The sequence below is a fragment of the Pecten maximus genome, chromosome 7 (assembly GCF_902652985.1).
Source record: "Pecten maximus chromosome 7, xPecMax1.1, whole genome shotgun sequence".
Classification (NCBI taxonomy): domain Eukaryota; kingdom Metazoa; phylum Mollusca; class Bivalvia; order Pectinida; family Pectinidae; genus Pecten; species Pecten maximus.
Genome location: NC_047021.1, coordinates 29,445,541 through 29,467,562, shown reverse-complemented (window position 1 = coordinate 29,467,562; position 22,022 = coordinate 29,445,541). Strand labels below are relative to the sequence as shown.

General features: G+C 33.9%; 2 protein-coding genes across 2 annotated transcripts; one reads left to right on the top strand and one right to left on the bottom strand.

The window, feature by feature from the left end:
• Window positions 1-1,938: 1,938 nt before the first annotated feature.
• Window positions 1,939-12,264, top strand: LOC117330509 (ras-related protein Rab-7a). The gene is made up of 5 exons (XM_033888857.1): window positions 1,939-2,048; window positions 5,949-6,004; window positions 6,616-6,742; window positions 7,558-7,776; window positions 8,053-12,264. The coding sequence occupies exons 2-5, from the start codon at window positions 5,952-5,954 to the stop codon at window positions 8,269-8,271; spliced, it is 618 nt and encodes a 205-aa protein (XP_033744748.1). The 5' UTR covers window positions 1,939-2,048; window positions 5,949-5,951; the 3' UTR covers window positions 8,272-12,264.
• Window positions 12,265-16,795: 4,531 nt separating this feature from the next.
• LOC117330508 (putative Dol-P-Glc:Glc(2)Man(9)GlcNAc(2)-PP-Dol alpha-1,2-glucosyltransferase) lies at window positions 16,796-22,022 on the bottom strand (the record flags this gene model as incomplete). Its single annotated transcript, XM_033888856.1, is given in 3 exon segments — window positions 16,796-17,877; window positions 21,007-21,198; window positions 21,994-22,022. Coding segments are annotated over 3 exon segments (1,274 nt in total), but the record flags the coding sequence as incomplete, so codon positions are not given.

The window sequence follows — 22,022 nt, the reverse complement described above, 5'->3', positions numbered from 1 at the left end:
CATAATCTTGCTGGACAACAAGAGATGAACACAATCCTGATGTAAAAATAGGCCCAGGGTTCTTTCCCCACCCCAAGGGCCTTATACAATCAAATTGAATTGATATCAAATATGAAAGTTTTCTTCAATATTTTGCATGTAAAACGCTGTATATTTATATACAGTACCTATATAGCTACTAGGCTATTATCTACATCTTGGTGCTAAATTAAAAAGCTACAAATCACAAATCACAGTTTATTGTGAATATTGCCATTGGATCTATTAAAATAGATGGAATTGATATCTAATTTTGAAATAATTGTCCTTAAAAATGAGGTCTTTGTTGAAAAAAAAGTGTAATAACTTTTAAAAGCTGTCAATCTAATTTTGATATTATTCTAAGATCAAAATAGAAAGGAATAAACAATTTTGTTTACAAGATATTGAAAGACATTGCACACTTTCAACAAAAACAGTAGCAGACACTCCGTGTATTTTCAATACATATCGTGTATTGTTATAACTTATCGAAATGCGTATCATATTGTTTCGACCTTTCTAATACCCAGGCCTATAAAATATTAGTTTGTTTTAAACACATAAATGCAAATTTTGAACTACTTAAGTATAAAAGATGGTTTAAAGTATGAATGTTAATGACATGTACCTAAGTAGAAGTTGATTTGAAAAAAAATTAAAATGTTTGACTTTTTAAGTAAAGGTTTGATTGAAATAAGAAATGTTTAACTACTTTTAGAAGTAGGTTTGCAACTTTTAAGATGGTTAAAACCATTATTTACATCGAAACAGTCTAAACCATTACATTCATCAGGACTGTGAAAACCATTATGTCCAGTTGGTTTGACACACTTAAGTGGAAATGTTTAGTCATGTTGATATCAGTTTAATTTGTATTCTTGCTTTATTTCAAATATCTCCTTTTACATCTGACTAACGCCTCCTACAGTACTTTCAGTACTTTGATTTAAATGACACGTCAATAAAATCATATTCCTGATTCAAATGCATTCTTATTATTACCAAAAATGATTCAAATTGATATAATTTTGTTATTCGTGCTAAAACGCTTTAGTTTCATTTCACCATCACTGGCATCAGTTTTACATTATAACCACCAACATTAAAACTATGCCGTTTATCTTTTTTAAAGATATTTCTTGTTTAAAATTATAATGTTAGATATCTCTTGAAATCGGCTACAGACAATTATACAAGTATCAACAGATGAGCAAATAATTAAAATTAAATAATTAAAATAATTATTTATAAAAATATATAGAATTCAATTAAAAATGTATCAAAATGTAAAGTAATGAGATCCAAGAGGGACAAAGGATTAAGGGGAACCAACATGTGAATTTTGAGAAATGTGCTCAACAAGAAACAGCCATAGAAATCAATCAAATGTCAAAATCCAAGCCTGTCGGCCATTTTTGTTTTCATAAACAAACTAAAATCAAATGGGCACAACCATGGACCAAGAAGAACATACATATCAAGTTTGAGAAATATCCATTTCATACTTTTCAAGAAATAGCGATAATAAACTTCACCTGTCAAAATCCAAGATGGCCGCCGTCTGTCGGCCATCTTGATTTCCTGTTCAGACCAAAACTTAGATGGACAAGTATTGGAACTTATGACAATTTACATGTTAAGTATGAAAAGTTTCTCTTCCGTTCTTCTCAAGTAATAGTTAAAACAATGATTACACGGACCATGTACGTAGGACGAAAAAATATGTGTCGCAATCTAGATGTGCCAATTTGTCTACCTATATATACCTATTTATCAATATTTTTTCTCTGTGCTTGATTTATGTCAGCAGATCACTTTAAAAACACGTCGAATTGCAATAATTTGATCTGACGTGGAGTCACGTTATCTTATGGGCTGCCATGTTGGAAAATAGAACTGAGGCAAGAGGAAGGAAGATGACGTCATGGGTCACGCGACTACGCCATTTTGCAGTAGGTGTCATATGCAGAGCACAGGTACAGGGCCTATACGGAGAATATAAGTCAGCTGTCACTTATTAAGGAGAGGTATAGTATCTTCTAGTGTTTTAAATGGATACGCAGTATATTTTGTACGTGTAGGGTTTTCAAATTTTAAAAATGAGGCTTTGGTTTGGTTATAAATCGAATATTTTTACCACAATTGACGTTCCATTTCATGGATCCATCTTGTGACCCGTTTGTAATGTGCGTTTCAATTTTGATACAGTTTCTTTATAATTAGAGGCACTGGGCGTTATTGATACCAACGTTTGTTTTACTTAACATTTATATACGGATTGAATATATAAGGAAACGTAACATTGTTGTAAAATTACGACGGTCCTATATTTTGCCTCCCATTTTGGGGAGGGTCACCATAGTGCCCATGGATAAGCTTCTATCAACTTAATGTTTACATTAGGCCAGCAGGTGACATCGCTGTATATAATTTCTTTTCACAGTTGAAACATCGTAGGCATTATTAGTTTAATTGTTTAATTTACAGTTCAACTGACATGCCATTATAAGTGCTTTACATAAATTTTAAAAACTATATAAACAGTCTTGATATGACTGATCTCGCAGAAAGAGAAAAAAAAACATGTTAAGTCTATCAACTTCATGACAGCAAACATCTTTTGTGGGTTTATAATGACTGGGGAATAATGAAACAGATGTTAGACTAATGTCTTGCTGATATGTAACCACACCCTTTGTTCTTTCTGAAGATGTAGGTTAATACATGCTAATGTTACACATCCATCACATTGTCATTAGTTATCCCTTCCCAATCTTGTGATGCAGTGGTCATTTTTTTGTACTCTGAGTGTTACATATTATACCAATGAAAGGTTTGTTTTTATTGAGCACTGGTGACTGTCACAAGAACCATCTTGTTACTGTGCTTCGTCACATGACCGTGGCCACAAATTGAATCCATTCTAAAGATGTGGGACAGTTTTGTGCTGTTGACTACTCTAGCGTAGCATAACTATACAAGTTTGTGTATATAGTAACTATTTAGGTGCATGTATCATGTGTAACCATACCCATTTGCAGCTGTTATAGGATTTCTTACTTTGTAAACAGTTATTAGAGGAAAGAAAAAGTATCTGATTATTTCTGAAAATGTTTAGTTTGCTGGGCTATTTAAAGACTTCCATTTGCACCCATGTTGCCCCTACCTTCATCCAACAGTGTGAAAGCTTTATTCTGCCAAATGATACATTTGATCGTCAAATATCAATTATATAAATGTTGGGTGCGGATGTAACTATGTATTTTCTTAAATCTGTAAGTTTCACTTCCTCTTTTTTTTTTTGGTAAAAAAGTTTCATAGATGCGTCTCTGTTGGCATGCCAGAAAATATATATATATAGAATAGGTAGATTTGAAAATTTCTCATTTCTAATCGTTTTTACTAAGGTTATACTGACAGGGAATCTTGTTTAATCTTTATAATAATGATAATGAGAGGCTTTATTAATTCTTGATAACATATTGAGCATATATATCTTGTATCTTTATGGTCAAGATAAAAAATGCTTGACATATAATGATATATATATATACGAATAAAGACATAACAGATAAATAATGATATATATATATATACGAATAAAGACATAACAGATAAAAATTCCTTTGCTGATTTCTTAAAAGATAAAAGTGAAGTATTGTTTCTCACATGATTTGGTAGTTTACGATTCCATGAAAAACTCTCTGATATCTAAAAGAGTTTCAAAGTAATTTTCGTCTTGAGAGATGGCAAGTAAAATGCATTTGAAGTCCTGTATAAAATCTGCTAAAATGTAACCATTTTAGGCATTTAAAACATACTACATGTAGATGTTGAGATATGTCAAAATTATTCTGGCTGCTCTTTTCTGAAAACGCTCAAACTTAACAATGTTTTTTGTTCGCATTGTTGCACCAGACAGTATAGGTCAGTGATCCATGTGCAGGTTAACATTGACAACAGAGTTATAAAAAGTCATACAAGATGGCTGACTCTAAAAAGGTCTTTTTTTCATTTTAAAAATTTGACATGATATTTTCCTTCAAACTGATACTACCAGTATTATTTGAAAATGAATCCTAAAAATTTTTCACTCTTAACATTTTCAATATTTACATCGTTAATACATGTAACAACCGATAGATAATCTTTTGATTTACTTCCTCTCTGTAATAACAAGCATTGCTTTTGTTTTTGTTTATACATTTTGCTTACCTCATACCATTTGACACTAGCTTGTGTTATCAGTGAGGTTTTTATTTATTACATCATGTCATTTAGCAGGAGTCTGCTGCAGTATTATAATATAAGAGGAAGGTCATTGACAAACAGAATGACCAACAGTGGTCCCAATATTGAACCCTGGCTGAAAGGGCAGAGAATTATGCAATTTGTTCTTAAAACTTAAAATTTGAAATCTCCCACTCAAATCACTAGGAAATAACTTGACATTTTTGGATGAACATCCTTACCTTAGTGTTATTTTTTTCATTCTGGCCATAGGAACATCAAACTTTTTTTTTTTGAAAATGGCCAAAAGAACTCTGGAAGGCACAAAAAATATATGGCTATGGACCGGAGATAGTGGAAACAGTTTCATGCCCAGTATCATTGCAAGGAAAGAAACGCACCAATTAATAGGAGGGATATACTATAGCCACTAGCGGATCCGGGGGGGGGGGGGGGGGGGGGGATCCTGGGGGCCCCTTTTTCGGATGAGGACATTTTTTTTTATAGCCTTAAAAAAACCGCCTATGCCAACCCCCCATCCCTTATCCCCGTAAGATTGCAAAATTTGCTATAATCACTTCATTTTCCGCAATTTTGGCCCCAGACCCCTTGCCAAAAAAAATTGTCTCGTGCCTATGGCGGTCGCATTACCACTAAATTACTGGACCCCCCCGCCTGATAGCTATCTCAAGCACAAACACAAAGGTTGTTATAAGTGATCTTGGGGTCAGACCCTAGTGTTAAATATTTCATTCTGGATCATAGGAACATGTCGTGTCTTTGGTCTGGTGTTAAACCCCAGATTCATATTGACGAGTTGTTAATGTCTAGTATTGGCTTGCTAGTGAAAATAAGGAGACAAAGACATAAAAGTACACATAGAATTAACATAAATTTTTCAATAGTAACATGGATATCTAATATGCAGTAATCCAAAAATATGTAATGAACATGAAAACCTTACACTTGGTTCTGTCAAGCTTAGTTCATGACATGAGACCATTGAGACTGCACATGATATATTTGTAATGACTATCAATAAATCCTACAGAATCCCTTGTAATAAATAAAATAACCCGTGGCCATGACGTCCCAAATACAACTGTACAGGGCTCAAAAGGCCTGTCGGGGGGAGAAAGTATAGAAAAGAAATGGGAAGAGCAAAAGTATCAAAGTGACCAATGCTTCACAAATTCAATCATAATACATGCATCAACAAAGTTACATTTGCAGGCTGTCGGTGATGATGATAATATAAATACCACGGTAATGAAAAAGAATAAATAATTCATTTATTAACTGGCCAATCGCATGCCTGGATGGGAATAAGCTCACACTCAATGTACTTTTATTTAACATATGTATGAAGAGTTCAAAGTATATTTCCTGATCATGAGTCTGTCAGGTACAGGATAGAACAGGTAACAAATGATGACACTTCATAGTTTGCATTAACTTTATGGCAAAAAAAACCCAAGAGATGTTAGACTAACAGGAAAGGTATACAATTTAAAATGAGGAAACTCTGGTTCCTTAAATCCAAACTGACGTCCCAAATACAACTGTACAGTAATTATATATGATCATGTGTATATTGTGGTGAGGCTGTTTGTCTGATAGATCTAGAGTTGTGTATCTTCCACATGACGTTGGAAAAGAGAAAGTATAACTATATATTTTTTTTTTCCATATTACAGAAGATGTCATCACGAAAGAAGGTTTTGTTAAAGGTGATAATACTGGGAGACAGTGGGTAAGTTAGGCTTTCTTTATTGTAGTTCCTTATATTAGTATGCGAGTAAGTTTGTACTTCAATGTATTTTAAATGATTTATTGGGAAATTGAACAGTAAATGTAAAACTATGATGTTTGTGAAATGATTATCGTATTATGCAGTAACTTTTTAACATGGATAAGCTATTATATGTGTTCCCCTAACAGGAAAATGGTGTGCAAATTTTTGCCAGATTTCATGATAATATCCAGCCTCTCGATCACATTTAACAAACTGACCAACACAACTCAAATTGACGGTCATTGATGCCATAGATGTCTATATAGTTTCTCTTTTGGGTTCTTAAAGAAATAAACATATTGTTTTGCTGAAAGGTATTAGAAAGGAATCGTACATGACCGAGTCATAAGAAAAGCCTTTGTGTACATATTTAACATTGTTTACATTACATCTGACAACATTGTGAAGGAAATGGAGTACTACATGTACATACATATAGCATTATGCAGTATTTATAAGGAAATTTTCAAGTAGTTAAGTGGCTTAATCCTAAGACCAAGGCATAGCATTTGCGTTTTGAATGAATCAATATTATATGCATTAACACTTTTTGACTTCCTTGATTACAGTGTTGGGAAAACATCACTTATGAACCAGTATGTTAACAAAAAGTTCAGTAATCAGTACAAGGCTACCATAGGAGCTGATTTTCTAACCAAGGAAGTGATGGTGGATGATAGACTTGTCACAATGCAGGTAAGGCTAAACCTGATAGCGATAGAACCCAGTGAGAGGTGTGATAATTCAATTTTCATTAAAAATGTTTACCGGGGTAATGATAGAGTTGTCGTGATCGTGGAGGTTCCCTATAAGTTCTACTGGTGGGGGCTCCATGTTTTCTGTTTATTTGTCCAGGGCAGTTATCATGTATTTCATCTATTATAATTACCACTTTCCTGGTGTAATTTTACAGAAGTTCTGTATATTGTCCCTAAACACAAAATAATGTACATTTATTTACAGTTTAATCTGTATCTCGTATTACTATAATGTCACCTACAGCTTACTATTATATGAAAGTATCTCTTTGGATGTCAAGAGTGTCACCTGCTAAGTTCAATCATGACCCTTTCTGTGCTAGCAATTGGATACAATTATTTTCATCATTTTGCTAATTTTTGTGAATATACTTTAGCCAAAACACATGAAATGCTTAAATCAAGTGAAAATAGCAATTGTGTTTAGCCAAACCATCTCAAGATTAGTCATTGGCTAAATGGCTAATAGCTAGAGCTAGTGCATCCTTTGTTAAGATGCAGGGATTTGGGAGTACTAATGTTTGAGAATCAAGTATTTCCTAGGCTGTTGTGTAAAGGTCAAATGTTTTGTAGATTGTACATTAGTGGTACTTGAAAATGTCTTTGATGAGTCCTATCATATGTGGACTCTATTACTCAATATAGCATTTGAAAAGACATGAAACTAAGACTCACAAACATAATTTTGACAATGTCAAATGTTGATGATAGATAGTGTGATAAAAGAATATGTTTTTAACTTTCCCTTGACAGATTTGGGATACAGCAGGTCAGGAGAGATTCCAGAGTTTGGGTGTGGCATTCTACAGAGGAGCAGATTGTTGTGTTTTAGTTTTTGATGTTACAATGCCAAATACATTTAGATCTCTGGACAGTTGGAGGGATGAATTTCTAATACAGGCTAGTCCACGTGATCCAGATAACTTCCCATTTGTTGTAATAGGAAATAAAATAGACTTGGAAAACAGGGCGGTAAGTATTTCATATGTATGTTTTTATAAACGATAACTTCTTTGACATAGGTCTATTTAAATCAATTTAATTATGAGGAAATTAAAAAAAGTTCAAATTTTACAGAAATAGGACAACAATTAATATTCAGACATGCTGCATGCAAAAATAAAAGACAAAGTAAAGCTAAGAAGAAATGTAATCCATATCAGTTTCTCAAAGTATACTGTACCAGCAATGCAATATTGATATGTGGACTTCAGTAAGTCTAATCAATGTGATGGTCCTCCTTTGCAGGTGACGGCCAAGAGAGCCCAGAGTTGGTGCAACACCAAGGGTGAAATTCCCTACTTTGAAACCAGTGCGAAAGAAGCCATTAATGTAGAGCAGGCTTTCCAGACAGTGGCCAAGAATGCCTTGGCACAGGAGAATGATGTTGAGCTGTACAATGAGTTCCCAGATCAAATCAAAATCACCAATGACCAGAACAAGCCTAAGGAAGGCTGTGGATGCTAATAAAATTTAGCATGTATGATAAGTGATTTGAAAAGACAAAAGACAATTTTCAGCTGTTAACAGTTGTGAAATGTCTCAAATGATTCCAGCTGTGAGAATGATACATTGATAAGCATGAGTTCAGTGCTTGACTAAATGTGTGATTGGAATGCTGGAGACTTGAAATACTCTGCCAAGTTTGTGATATCTAGATCCCAATTGTGGCTTCATTAACTTACTGACACGTTCAAGGATATTTGAGAAAGAGGGAGAAAAAAGAATTAATGTTTTGTGTTCCCCATGGATTTTGAGTTAGGGATATATTTATTTGATATGTTTTCAAAATTCTGTAACCCAATTAGATACTTGACTATTAAGGGACATTCCATTGTTGGGGGTACACACAAATGTTTTGTGGATAACAAATCTTGTTTAAAAGGTTAGGAGGACATTATTTACAGTAAATAACTGAATACATTTCACTAATGGGTATGGAAGAGGGGATTGAATTTCTTTTTACTTGAATGTGTCATGAAGGTATTGAACCAGATACCACAGGGTCTAGGTCACAATCATCTCCATAGGGATCAAACTTGAAATAGGTACTGATGAGTGGACATTATGAAATGACATTATTCAATACTTCAGTAATGATGGGAAATATTTTTATTTATATTGAATGCTATTTTGGCCATTATAGCAATAGAAGACAATGTCTTCAGATGGCCAATACTTTTGGTGTAAAAACGTGTTGGATAATCACCCTTGTTTGTGTGACAGCTGTGGCTGAATTTCTTTGTGCTGGTTTTTACAAATTCTAAACGTTGATTATGGTGCAATTATTTATTTATGTGATTACGATCAATATTAAAATGTAAACTTGTATCAGTGCTTGCTCTTTTTAGATGGAACATTTTATAATAAAAAACAATCTGATATTCATGAGGCAGATTTTACATTGGTGTTGTGAACTCGGCGTTCACACCTGTGTCTGATACTTTTCCACTTTCGATATAATTGCCGTCGTATGCACTTGCATAGTGTTAGAATTGTGTGTTTGGAAATCATGGTTCAGATTTTATTTGACTGTTTTCTCTGTTATTGTTGTTGAATAAATAACTAAAATTTGTCTAGTCGTAATACTTAACCAATTTCAACTTGGTAAAGAACGGGAATCCGGTCATTACTTTGTATAAAATGTTTTCACGCTTTACTATGCTTGATAGTTGGATTTTGTCATTTAATCGTTTTGATAAATTCTAAATACAGACTTGTTCACAATATTTCTGTGAAGGTTTCATGAATTATCAATCTTGGCTATAAGTTGCAAAATCTTTTTTACGTAAGTATGCAAATCATGGCTTGATTATTTATCATGTACTGTACATAGTAACACACCTAAATTGACACATTTGTAAAAATACATAGATTGTGTGCAAGATCAGGCCTGGATGTTAAATCTTTATTCTACAAAAATATTGGCATAAGTTAAAGTACATGTGGCATTCAACATCAAGGTTTGATGACAAACTGGACAAAGTTCTTTATAAGTGTTAGTATGATATACATGGCTCAAAATAATCCATATTAGAACAAGGGCAATTTTGTTGTGATTTGTACTCTTTAACAATTAAATTGAAAGCTTGTTTTTCAAAGATGTTTTTTTTTTTTTTTTTTTCTCTCACACTTTTGCTTTAATCCTGTATTGTCTTTCGAAAAACGTTCGAGAAAATATGTATCAGTGGGAGGGTCGGGATATACATTCTGTACTGGTCACAATTTCGAACTAGTTTTATGATTAGTAAAGTTTGGTGATCAGGAATAAATGTACCTAGGTGAAAAAGAGTTTGTGAAAATGATTTGCCAGTTTATAAAGTGGACCTCTCCTATCTGAAAGCATAAGGGTACAATGTATTGCTTAAAATACATAATCTAAAGAAATTGATTGGGATAATAAGGGTATATATATGTATAAACTGTACTGTCTTTTCCTTGTTATGTAAGTTATAATTTATCCAGCTGTCTTATCACATCTATCCCATCAATGAATGAAACGATGTATAATTTTATTAGTTGTAATAGCAGAGTGGTGTGAGGTGCATGTTTGAAGAATCGAGTAAAGAGATATTAGTACTCAACTTTACACATGTTTATGTTCATCTATATGTTAATCTCTCAATACATGTTCTTTTTATTAAAACTTAAAGATTACAACTTTTAGAAAATTTCTATTAACGATCATGACAATTGAAAGTTACAAATTTTTTTTTTAATATCACCGGGTATCAGAGAAGTTCTGTTATGCATTGAGAATTAAGTTCAGATTATGATTGAGTGAGTGAAGTGTCTGAATGCAGTTGTGTGTGTATCGGAAAATTTGCTTGACATGGAGTGTATACTTACTATACGTAGTACATGTATATAGACATTTTGTTATTACTATAAATGGTTGTCCATTGGTATACATGTACATATGATCACCAGAATAGCTTTCAACATGCAATTTCTATAGCATATCATAGAGAGAACAATTTCCACAGAAAATGCTGTCTTGGTGAGAAGTACATTTAGTTTAAAAAAAAAAAATTCAGAGGTATTTAATTTTCATGTCATCACTTCTGAGACTTAACATTTTTCACCCTATTATAATTACCAGTATAGATTATATGATAATGAGAAAAGAGTCGAAAGAAAAGTTAATTTTTTCCAGTTAATTTTCAGATAAATAATTTTAATAACAAATTTCTTATCTGCATATATGCTCATTTGTATTACTTTATAATGAAACGTGTTCATATGGAGAGAGCATTTGGCATGTATTTACTGTATTATGTTGCAACAGGAACCTAACTACCAATTTTTTTTATAAATATACATCTATAAATGTATTTGTGATATTCATTTCTAGTACTGATGATTGTAACTTTTTAACTTATGATCATCACATTTTTGACTTGTGGTCATGTCTACCAAAAGATTGCCACATCTGTGATAATGTACTGATTTTCGACTGTTAGAATCATATGTTGAACTGATGGTTGTCACATTGTAGGCCCACAATAATATCTCTCAAGATTGTGTGATGCTATGAGAAGAGTTGTTTTCATACATTGTGATTTATTACAAGATCCACAGCTAATTACTGTAAGCTTTGTTTGAAAAGTCTGTTTAATGATACAATTCCTGTCTATCACAGACAGCTTCATCATTAGCACTATCTTTTTTATACCCTCTGTAACACTGGAGTTCGTTTATCTGGTCTTCTAGTTGTCTGTTGACCAAACATTGCCCAAGAAATACTTAAGAAACATGGTGCACTTCAAAAAGTAGTTGTGTTCTTACAGTGATGTTTTTCCTGGGAGTGGTGCCCCTTATATAATATACATGTATGGAGTTTGATCAAAGATGCTTTCTTTCTCAACTAATTCTTAAAAAATTTGGCACACATGATCAGTTTGTAACTTACGATATATGCTGGCTATTTATTTTTCATTTTAATGTTGTTTTCTTCTGAGTTATTCTCAAAAGATATCCTTAATTTTTTTTCTGTGGGAGCCAACTATATTACTGGAAGGTTAGTCTGTGGCCTGTAGTTCCAGGTCAGTACAGCAGTAATACCTACACGAATTCTACATCAATGGAGCAAATATTGGTAGCCTAAAATATGATGTTAATCAAACATATATGTAGTTGTGGGGTGGTACCACCCAAAACTGGCCAGTGAGTACAACTTAAGTGCTACCTGTTGTATGGGTAATCCCATATGGTGTGCATTTTGTTTGAATACACTAAAATAATAAGTATTGCCGACTCAATGACATGAAAAAATCTGACGTCTTGAAACAAAAAAAAATGTTTAAATTGATGTATAACTCTATATTAAATGCATGCAACACCAATATTTACATAAAATACATGCCAATAGTATGCATGCATCTCGTCATTCTTATGCTTAGAGATGAAATATTATACGTACAATGTACTTTATGAATAAAATCATCAGTAAATCATGAACAATTGTTATTTTATTTCAGTTTTTTGCGAACAAAGAATTTTCTGACAACATCAGATGATGTTATGACAGCTGTGTGAAAATCTGTGTAAGGTTATGGTATATATGATCTAGTGAACATCTGGTAGATGTGAACCTCACTAGTGTGATACAACTGGTATGTGTATTGTATTGGTAATTAATGCTTTATCACTTGCTCTAAGACTGTATTTGATTTTCAAATCATAAGTGTATAAGGAGAAAAAAAATAAATATCAAAAGAAAACCAAACCAAAGGTTTCTATTGTATTAAAAAATTTGAGGGAATTCAGAAAATAACAAGGTTTGGTATTGCATTTAATCTAATCTAACTTCATATACTAGCATAAAACAGATGTTCTAAATATTTGAGCTATCTGGCCATCAGTGTCCAGTCATTTTCCCTACATTCCTCCTTCCTTATACAGTCTTCAACCTCAAAGAGACACAAGACCCTGCATCACCTGTTTTGGGGATTCCATTTGGCACCAAATGTGACGGGAAATGTAAGAGAGATGTCAGCAGACAACATAGCTTGTTGAGTGGGTTGAAATCCAGTAGTAGTCATTTCGAAGTAGGTCAAAGGTCACAATCAAGGCCAGCAGGTCTGCAAATGTACCAATAGAAAGGTCTTGTTACAATTTTTGGTTTTGTTTTTGTTTAACGTCCTATTAACAGCCAGTGTCATCACAAGGAACACGTTTTAAATACCTAAGCTGTATCGTCATTAGGATCCACACAACACTGTTTTATTAAAAACTTAACCAAGTTGTCTATGGATGATGCCGATGCTGACATTTAGAGTAGCAATAGCTCCCTTGACTTTGTTACGGCGAGATAAAAATGGAGCAACCAGTCCAGGACTCCAACTTGGAACCTCCGACATCTTAGCGGACACTTAAACAATTTAAGCTGCCTGGCTACCGTAGTTAAGCCTAGTCCAGTTCTGCTACACTTGTACACAATCATCATCATCTCGTGTATGAGTATTTGAAAGTTCAAAAAGTCCTGAGAAGAATTTAGAATAGGAAGAATAATAAGAAGGAGACCCAGCAGTAATACATGTACAATATGCCTCCATTTCTTAGAAGCCCTTTATCACATCAGAAACCTGATTTATAGCTGTATTTAATCATGTCAATAGTTGGGACGGTGTTTTATATGGGTTTGTGTTTCAGGGTCTAGAGGTAAAAGTCCTTTTATGTAAATAACTATTTGTTGAAAATCTGTTATCACTTCAGCAATTTTAAGATTGTGACTACCTGTTAAATCAGTTACTTTTTATAGAAACTTCTCATGAGTTAACTTACTATTTAAAGAACATATTTGTAATCAGTAAGAAAGTTTCAAACCAATGTAATATGTTTTGGCTTTTTTTCTATTCTGTTATAAATGATGTAATGTGTTACAACTTTACTTGATTTGCTAATTTCTCACACATTTAGAAGAAATTAAATGTAGTGTTGGAAATATACACAATTTATACTATACAAAAATATTATCTCCAGAGTGAGGTTGCTAGAGTGCTGTGTAACTATAATGTTGATGAGGTACAGATACTCTTATATATAATAATCCAACAAAGTGTGCATATAGGAAATTTTATCATCTGTCATGATTTATTTTCCGGACATTGGACCCTGGAGGATACCACACAGTTCAATTTCATATTTTGTACATATATTTCTAATTATTTGATTAGGGTAGAATTGTAACTTACACTTGGATGTTGAAATTAAGTCACAATCACAGTTCATAATCTTTAATTCATATGTAATCATAAGCTGTCTGTCTTTACGACTGCTTTTTATACCATAGCTTATGTCATTACAAAATAAACACTTGCCACAATTTGAGATACACTTAAGATATGCTCCATTCAGCTACTATCTATGTATAGCTTACACCGGTTGCATTATCTATAATGTGAGGAAGATAGGCCTACATATATTTCAGCTATCTAAATTACTGGTGCCCTTTACCTTGACTTTTGATACACGACCTTAGGATGTGTAGCATGTGTGTTGGTTTACTTAGGGAAGATTTCTGTTCGTTATATATCACTATATAAACATGTTTTTAGGTCACTGAAGACACTTAATGACCTATTGCTATTGAATTGTCTTTTTGTTGGGGTGGCTTTTATGGAAAAATAATCATATTTATTTGATTCTCAACAGTCCAATGTGTTAAAATGCAATGAACCTTAGGTGGTATTTTATTATGATCAACCTGTTGGGATTCAAATCTCTACTTCATTCATAAGGTGCTATGTGTCACGGAGTGTAAAAACATCAATACCTTATCAATCTTGTAATGAATAATCTGGACCAATACATATACTTTGACCTTAGGTAGGGGCAGTTTTATTGTCAATATTGAAATAGGATTTGCTTACATTTTTAGCTAACCTGCCAACTGAGCTTACGCCAAAGTGCAGCATATGCAATCTGTCCATCCTTTTTCCTTTAAGCAACTTCTTCTCAATAACAAAAGTCCAAGAATAAAGATATTTGGCTGATAGGTTCCTGGGATGAAGCCCAATGAAGTGTGAGAAAAGAAATGATCTTGACCCATTTTCAAGGTCACATGGACCAAATTTGTGGAAACACTTAAATGAAAGTCCCTGAATCAAGATATTTTGCTGGTAGGTTACTGGTAGGAAGCCTGAAAGTTTGTGGAAAGAAATGTCCTAGACCAATATCAAATATATTTTGCTGTTACTAAGGTTCCTGGGATGAAACCAGACACACTTTGGGAAACAAAATGACCTTGACCCATATTCAAGATCACAGGTGTCAAATTTGTTGAACCTTGAATCAGAATATTAACCTAATTGCTTTCTGGGACGAAATCGAGCATATTTTGTGAAAAGAAATGACCTTGACCATATACATCATCATGAATCATTAAATTCAGTGAATAACAGGCAAGAAATGGAAGCCCATTGGGCCTTTTGTTACTTAATAATTTTATTAAAATTTCATAAAACCTTTATTCAAGGTTCAGGATCAATAATTGAAAACAGCGGGCACTATGGAAAGCAGTGACAGCAAGGGTCATTAAATTTCAAAGTTCTAAATCTTCTCTAAAACTTGCTCTTGATTGACATTTCATAAAATGATCCTTGGGTGATAAGTACCCATCCCACTAGTGACCTATTTCGATTGATTTCATATGATAATATTGTGTGTAAACAATTGTATTTTTGACTTCTGAGAATTAATCTGTCAGGTTAAGATATTAAGCTTGCTGGCTATCATAAGCTTATAGTAGGGATCAGAATCTAGGCTTGGGGAAGGGACTCACCACAAGGGTCAGAGGGGTAGGGATATTTAGGAGAGGACAATGCAAAATCTTCAAGTGACATCCACTCTGGATTTTGACCATCACTTCTTAGAATTTTCCTTATGTGAGGAGGATCACAAATATATGGCCATTATGGGACATGGAAGAAGGGTCATGATTTATATACAAGCAAAAATGTTAGGTGGATTTTTTCCTTATTGCTTCATACTAACAATCCATAGATGATAAGATTTTCTGTGTTTAAGGTCTTGATGGTCAGGGCAATTAGGGTCAGAACTTTTAAGACATTTCCTCTGTTAGTGATGGACTCTGATAAAGTTTGTAGAATCACCCTTTGTTAGTAAAAATCACAAACATATATACAAGAAGGGTATTACTCTTAGGGGGTTGGTGCAAGTCATAAAAGGTGATTGAAGATAGGGTTGGGGTGGGGGCTGCTGCTCTTCAAAAGGGATTAAGGTCAAAGGGATGGAGCTAGAACAATTTTATTTACAAATTCATGAATGCATCCAGAGATGATCAGACATGATTAAATACTGTTATTAGTACATGCACATACACAGGGGGCTGAGGTGTAGGACTGTGTTAAGGTGTCCCGACACTTTATCACTAGCCCTCCACCTCTGGGTTGCGAGTTCGAAACCTACGTGGGGCAGTTGCCAGGTACTGACTGTAGGCCGGTGGTTTTTCTCCGGGTACTCCGGCTTTCCTCCACCTCCAAAACCTGGCACGTCCTTAAATGACCCTGGCTGTTAATAGGACGTTAAACAAAAACAAACCAAAAAAAAACAAATTGTAGGACTGTAAGGAGTTGCAGGGTATAGTACATAAGCTTTATTAAAAAAAAATCTCCTCTAGAACATACTGGTGAAATTAGACCAAACTAATGAAATCAACTGTCTGGTGAGGCATATTGACATGTCGTGTTGTTTATTACCACACTGATTGCTCAATATTCATATCGAGAGCTTAGGTAAACTAATACTGATATAAGGGAATGGTCTGTATTACAGGTAAAATGATTGTTATGTCCTAGGACAAACTGTACTCTGCACACCATGCAAATAAGAGGCGAGTATATTTAGAATAATATTCCAGTAACATATCAATCCAACAGGTCATTCTGGTCAGACGATATCTCCAGATTACTAGGTGCGTGTGTACTGATGATAAACCTGTCCCCAATAATACACAAAACACAGAATATAGGATTGTTTTCATATCAGTTTATGTATTTACCACATGAACCTCTGCACATCATTGGAGTTTTCCCATACAAAAGGTCTTTCTCCAAACATATATATGGTGCCTGCATTGATGACAGCATACAAAACAAATTCCATCATGGTGTGAACGAGAGATTCATTAATCATGTTTAGTCTCAGAATAAGATAGGGAATTATAAAATATCTAAACTCCATTAACTTTTGTGGAACTGTACTTAAAAGTAGGCATATAAAGAAGACAGATTTCCAGAAAACATTTTTATGTTTTAGACATTCATGAACTTGCCATGCAGCATAGCAATATACAGGGATTAAAGCATACTTTACACTGTCATGTCGCCGGAAAATTTTGGACCATACATAGAACACATAGTGCCTATTATCTGCCAATAAGTATTTGTGAACATATGTAAATTTATAGATGAGGACAAATGACACAGAACAAAATGCCAACACTAAAATGAATTTTTTGATAGAAAATTTCAAAAAGTTCAAAATTTTTGGGATTGAGACCATGTGAGGGGCTCCAAATACAAGAGCCACAGATAAGAAATAGAAAACCTGAGGGAAGTTTAAACAGGCTTGATGATGGCTTCGGTCTCCAACCACAATACCATTGTTGAGATGAATAAATACAGCAAATCCAGCTCCCACACAAATGTACCAGAATGTTGATCTAATGATGTTCAGTAATAAGTCAAAAATCAGTGTTGGTTTCTTTAAATTGGTCCAAACTAAACTGATAAATCTCCTTAGAACTCTCAAATCATTTCCATCATGAGATTTCAAATCACTTTCCTCCATTTTCATCCAATCCATAATACAATTTTGTGTTGATAATCCAGCTACAAACACCACCCATATGATGTTGGTTTGACGAAACAATATGGCTGCCACACCCATCATTGCTGCCAGTAGTTTATATCGCTGAATGTGGAAGTAATACATCATCAGCACAAAGAATATGGATCCTGGGTCTGTGTAGTACAGGAAGGTGAAGAAGTACATCACTGGAAAAATGGTTAAGGTTGTAGCTTTTGTCGCAGCTCTCCAAGGAGTAATCTGTAAAGGGAAGAATGGAGGTCATTGATTTTTGTTTCTTTTAAACTGCACTAAGCTTTAATCAAAAACAAGAGTTATCAGAAGACAACATAGCTCTCCAAGTGGGTTGAAATACAGAATTAGTTTTCAAAAAGTAGGTCATGTCACGGTCAAGGTCAGCAGGTCCCCAAATGGAAAGGTCTTGTCAAAATTAAGGAACAAATGTCAAATATGTAAGCCTTATCCTGTATGATTAACATACAGTGGCCAAGGTTATATTTTTTTAAGTGAGTCAAAGGTCAAGGTCAGCAGGACTGCAAATTAAGTATTAATGGAAAGGCTGTCTTAGGGAACACACATGTCAAATATCTAAATATTCACACAACACTGATGATGCCTTCGCCAGGGGTATAGCAATACCTACACTGGACTTTGTCCTGGTGAGCTAAAAATCTGCTGAATATGAAATTTGTAAATGACAGATTTTATATTGATGGTTCACTCTACCGTGCTGATTCCACACAGAGTTCTGAGAATCAATAGCTGATATTCTAAAGGAAATTCTTATTTGAGGCAAAACATTGAATAAGGTGTTAGGAAATGTTAGCCAGCGACAGAAATATGTACACAATGCAGTCGCATTCAAAATTCAAAAGCAGAGTAACTTGGTCTAATATATCTATGGATGAATTTTATTTGCAGAGAATTACATATACCAATAGGTATAGATGAAGTGGTTGCTGCAATTAGAAATCTAAAAAGAGACAAAAGGTGTAGTAAAGGTAATATTGTCAAACAGCTGTATTGTTCCAATTTATAACAAGAGGCACATGTGCCTTATCAGTCACCTGATTTCTGATATGTATAGTAATAGATGATTTTTAATTTTAAACTAAGATTGACATACTTGATCCCTGTGACGTTAAAAATAGCCCAAGGTCATTTATTTGAATTAACTTCATCCCACTACATCGTAACCCTAGACCTAAACTGTAAAGGGACATCATTTGGATGTTTCGATCATTCGATCATGTTCAAGATCTTATTGATATAAATCTCACTGCACACCAAATTTTATCAAAATCCATTCATATTTACTCAAGTTATGTTCAAAAGGTCAAGTGGTAATAAAAGTCCAAAGGGCCTTAACTCTGTTACATTATTGAATTGGTCCCAAAGCTGAACTTGTCCCACCTGTTATCTAAAACTACATGCCAAATTTCATCAAAACCCATTCATCTTTATGCAAGTTATCATGTTCAAAACTTTAAAAGGTAATAAAACTAAAACTGCAAATAAATCCAATGTAAGATGAATCTATTCCCTAAGCAAAAAGTTCCAGTGGCAAGAAGAGCAGCAGATCAGGTCACCATTTTTCTTTAATTAAGGTCAAAGGTCAAAATATAGGTCAGAAAGACCTAATTGGTAGTAATTCTGGTATATATGACAACTGCTAGGTTAAGCTTGGTTTGGGTTTGTGTTTTTTAACATCCTAACAACAACAACAGCAATGGTAATTTATTCAGTTAAGATGGTGTGCCCCTGCGTGCCAGATGAATGCGTGTGATGAGTGTTAGTTTTAGGAGGCTGCAGCATGTTTGTGTTTGTCTCCTTGTGATAGCACGGAACTGACACCAACTTTAGCGCTACCTCACTGAAACACACTGCCAAAAATTCCCAGCATGACGCCCCACAAGGCCACATTATACTGACAAAAGGGAGAACTAGTTATCCTACTCCTGAAATGCTGAACATTAAGCAGAAGTAGAAACTACTAGTTCTAGGGACTCTGGTATGTCTTGGCCAGATGACATAATCCCAAATCCTTCCTCACAGGGGTGAGTGCTCAACTAAAGGCTGCCTTTTAGTACATTATATACCACCTCATCTTGGTGAACCCATGACCCAAGTATGAAGTTCCAGTGACAAGTTGTGTAGGAGATAGATCCTGGACAAGATAAATGGTGGAAAGATAGAAGTACAGAAGGATGGAAAGATGGACGGACACAATGCAAAATTAAAGTCCCCTGACTTCCGGGAACAAGAGGAAGATTACACTTAATGTTTCGAAACTTAGGAAGACAGTGTGACGATCAAAAGTGGTTTTAGTACTCTATGTGATGTTATTCAATTAACAACAGATAATCAAAAAACACACACTGCTGATAAAGGTAAGAAAGCCTACATTGCTATCAGTAGTAAGATAAAAAGTAATTCTTTAATGTTAAGACACAATGTTCCATTTTTATAGGCGATGGAAGTCAGATATGGGTGCATCATAAAGCTACATATATGAAGAAAACGTCACACAATTTTTTTGCAAAAAGTCACTTAGATTTAACAAAACTACTGACAGGAATTGATACCTTGCATTTCGTATTAGGCAGGATCGCCATTAAACCTTACCAATAAACTTAAATTTTAAACAATAATCAACATAAAAAATGAATTAGGAAAACTAGGGTTAGCCTATCTATGGGATAGAAATGACATAAGGGCCATTGTAGTTATAAAATAACAGAAAATAGAATTAATGATGTGTACAAACAAGAAACTATTACCAGAATCAGTAATTCAGTACCAGATTAACTTCAACATTTAGGCAATAACATCTGTCTGCAATTTTATCTTACTTGTCTTAATAATACAGTTTACGAAAGAAATGGACTTCCATTGCATAACTTACCAGTAACATTCCTAGACAATTCACACAGTGCACATGCTTTTTTATTTAGAAGAAAGTGAAGATGAATTTAATATTTCCAACTGAAATGTCCATTTTATTATAATTTACACCAAAAATTTAATTAGAACAATCTATCATAAAAGCAAGCCAAATGTATAAAAGAAGCACCATTGTTAAATGCAAACTACATTAACAGAATAACAATTAAATAAATTTATTATACATTTATAGCTTTTAAGAAAAGAACAGATAAATTGAATTGATAAACATTGTATTAAAATTGTAAGATGTACAGTATATGCTGGTATATTATTATGTTGATCACTCTCTGTTTTTTCATGTATTTGTACATTTTCATCTATTGACACATGTATATTTTTATACATGCATGTTGTTATTTTCACCTATGGACAGAAAGGCCCAAAGAAATAAACAAACTAGAAAAATGACGTAACTCATTTTACCTGTGGATGGAGAGCAGTGTAGATACACAGTAACAGGTAACAATTTGCTGTGGTAAACAGGATGTTGATACTCCGAAGAACAGCTGTGGTGCACACTTCGTCCAAAAGCTGTTGTGTTACCATGGCAACAGGATACAGGACACCAACACTGGCCAGGTATGTTCCAGGTAACGTTGTTATCATAGGATCCCACTGTAATACATCAACCAATAAAAAGTTAATTTAAAATCTCCCTCTAGTTTCATTACATCTAAACAACATCAATGCCACAATGTCATTTTCTGTCTTTGTCACTGGCAAATCAAATGCGATACTCTGCAGTGATAGATTTCCCATCCGAACGATCTCTCTGGTACCGTTATGCAACATTTGGTGCAAAGTGACATTATGATTAAAATTATAATATCAAATACTAGCTGTCTTTCTGACCAATATACTGTACATGTAAACAGCACAGGAATTAATTCCGTTCAATTGAAGAATTCATAAAAAGAAATAGTTCTTGCCTTTTTTATGCAATTAATTATGTACAGAAAAATATATTATCTGTAGTATTAGTCCGAGTTTCCTCTCACCCTATCAACATGTCTAGACAGGGTGTCATGACAAGAGGAAACTCAGGCTACTGTAGTATGTGTTTAAGATTGTGTATTTATGTCTCTGGCTAACATTTCGTAACACCTTATTCAAAGTTTTGTCTCGTCTCAAATAAGATTTTCCTTTAGAATATCAGCTATTGGTTCTCAATTTACTGACAAGTTCTATGTAAGCTGAAATAATTTAAAATGTTGTTTTTTTTTGGACCCGACAACTAACCAATATTCACTTCTGTCGTTTTTTATTATATTGATTCGCGTGTATGATAATTTGACATAAAAATAAATGATATCCCGATATACAGCTTTATAATGAGCTTCAGGACCTGCTGCAAATCTTAACACACCGGTTAAATATGTCAGGTCCCTGTGCTGAGTGTTGTTGTCTTACCGAACTGAAATTGCCTCTACAATATTGCT

Excerpts from the sequence above, each read along its gene's own strand:
- LOC117330509 (XM_033888857.1), top strand. The coding sequence starts at position 5,952 with ATGTCATCACGAAAGAAGGTTTTGTTAAAGGTGATAATACTGGGAGAC. Across the intron at positions 6,743-7,557 it reads ATAGACTTGTCACAATGCAG|ATTTGGGATACAGCAGGTCA; the intron begins GTAAGGCTAAAC and ends TTCCCTTGACAG. Across the intron at positions 7,777-8,052 it reads TAGACTTGGAAAACAGGGCG|GTGACGGCCAAGAGAGCCCA; the intron begins GTAAGTATTTCA and ends CCTCCTTTGCAG.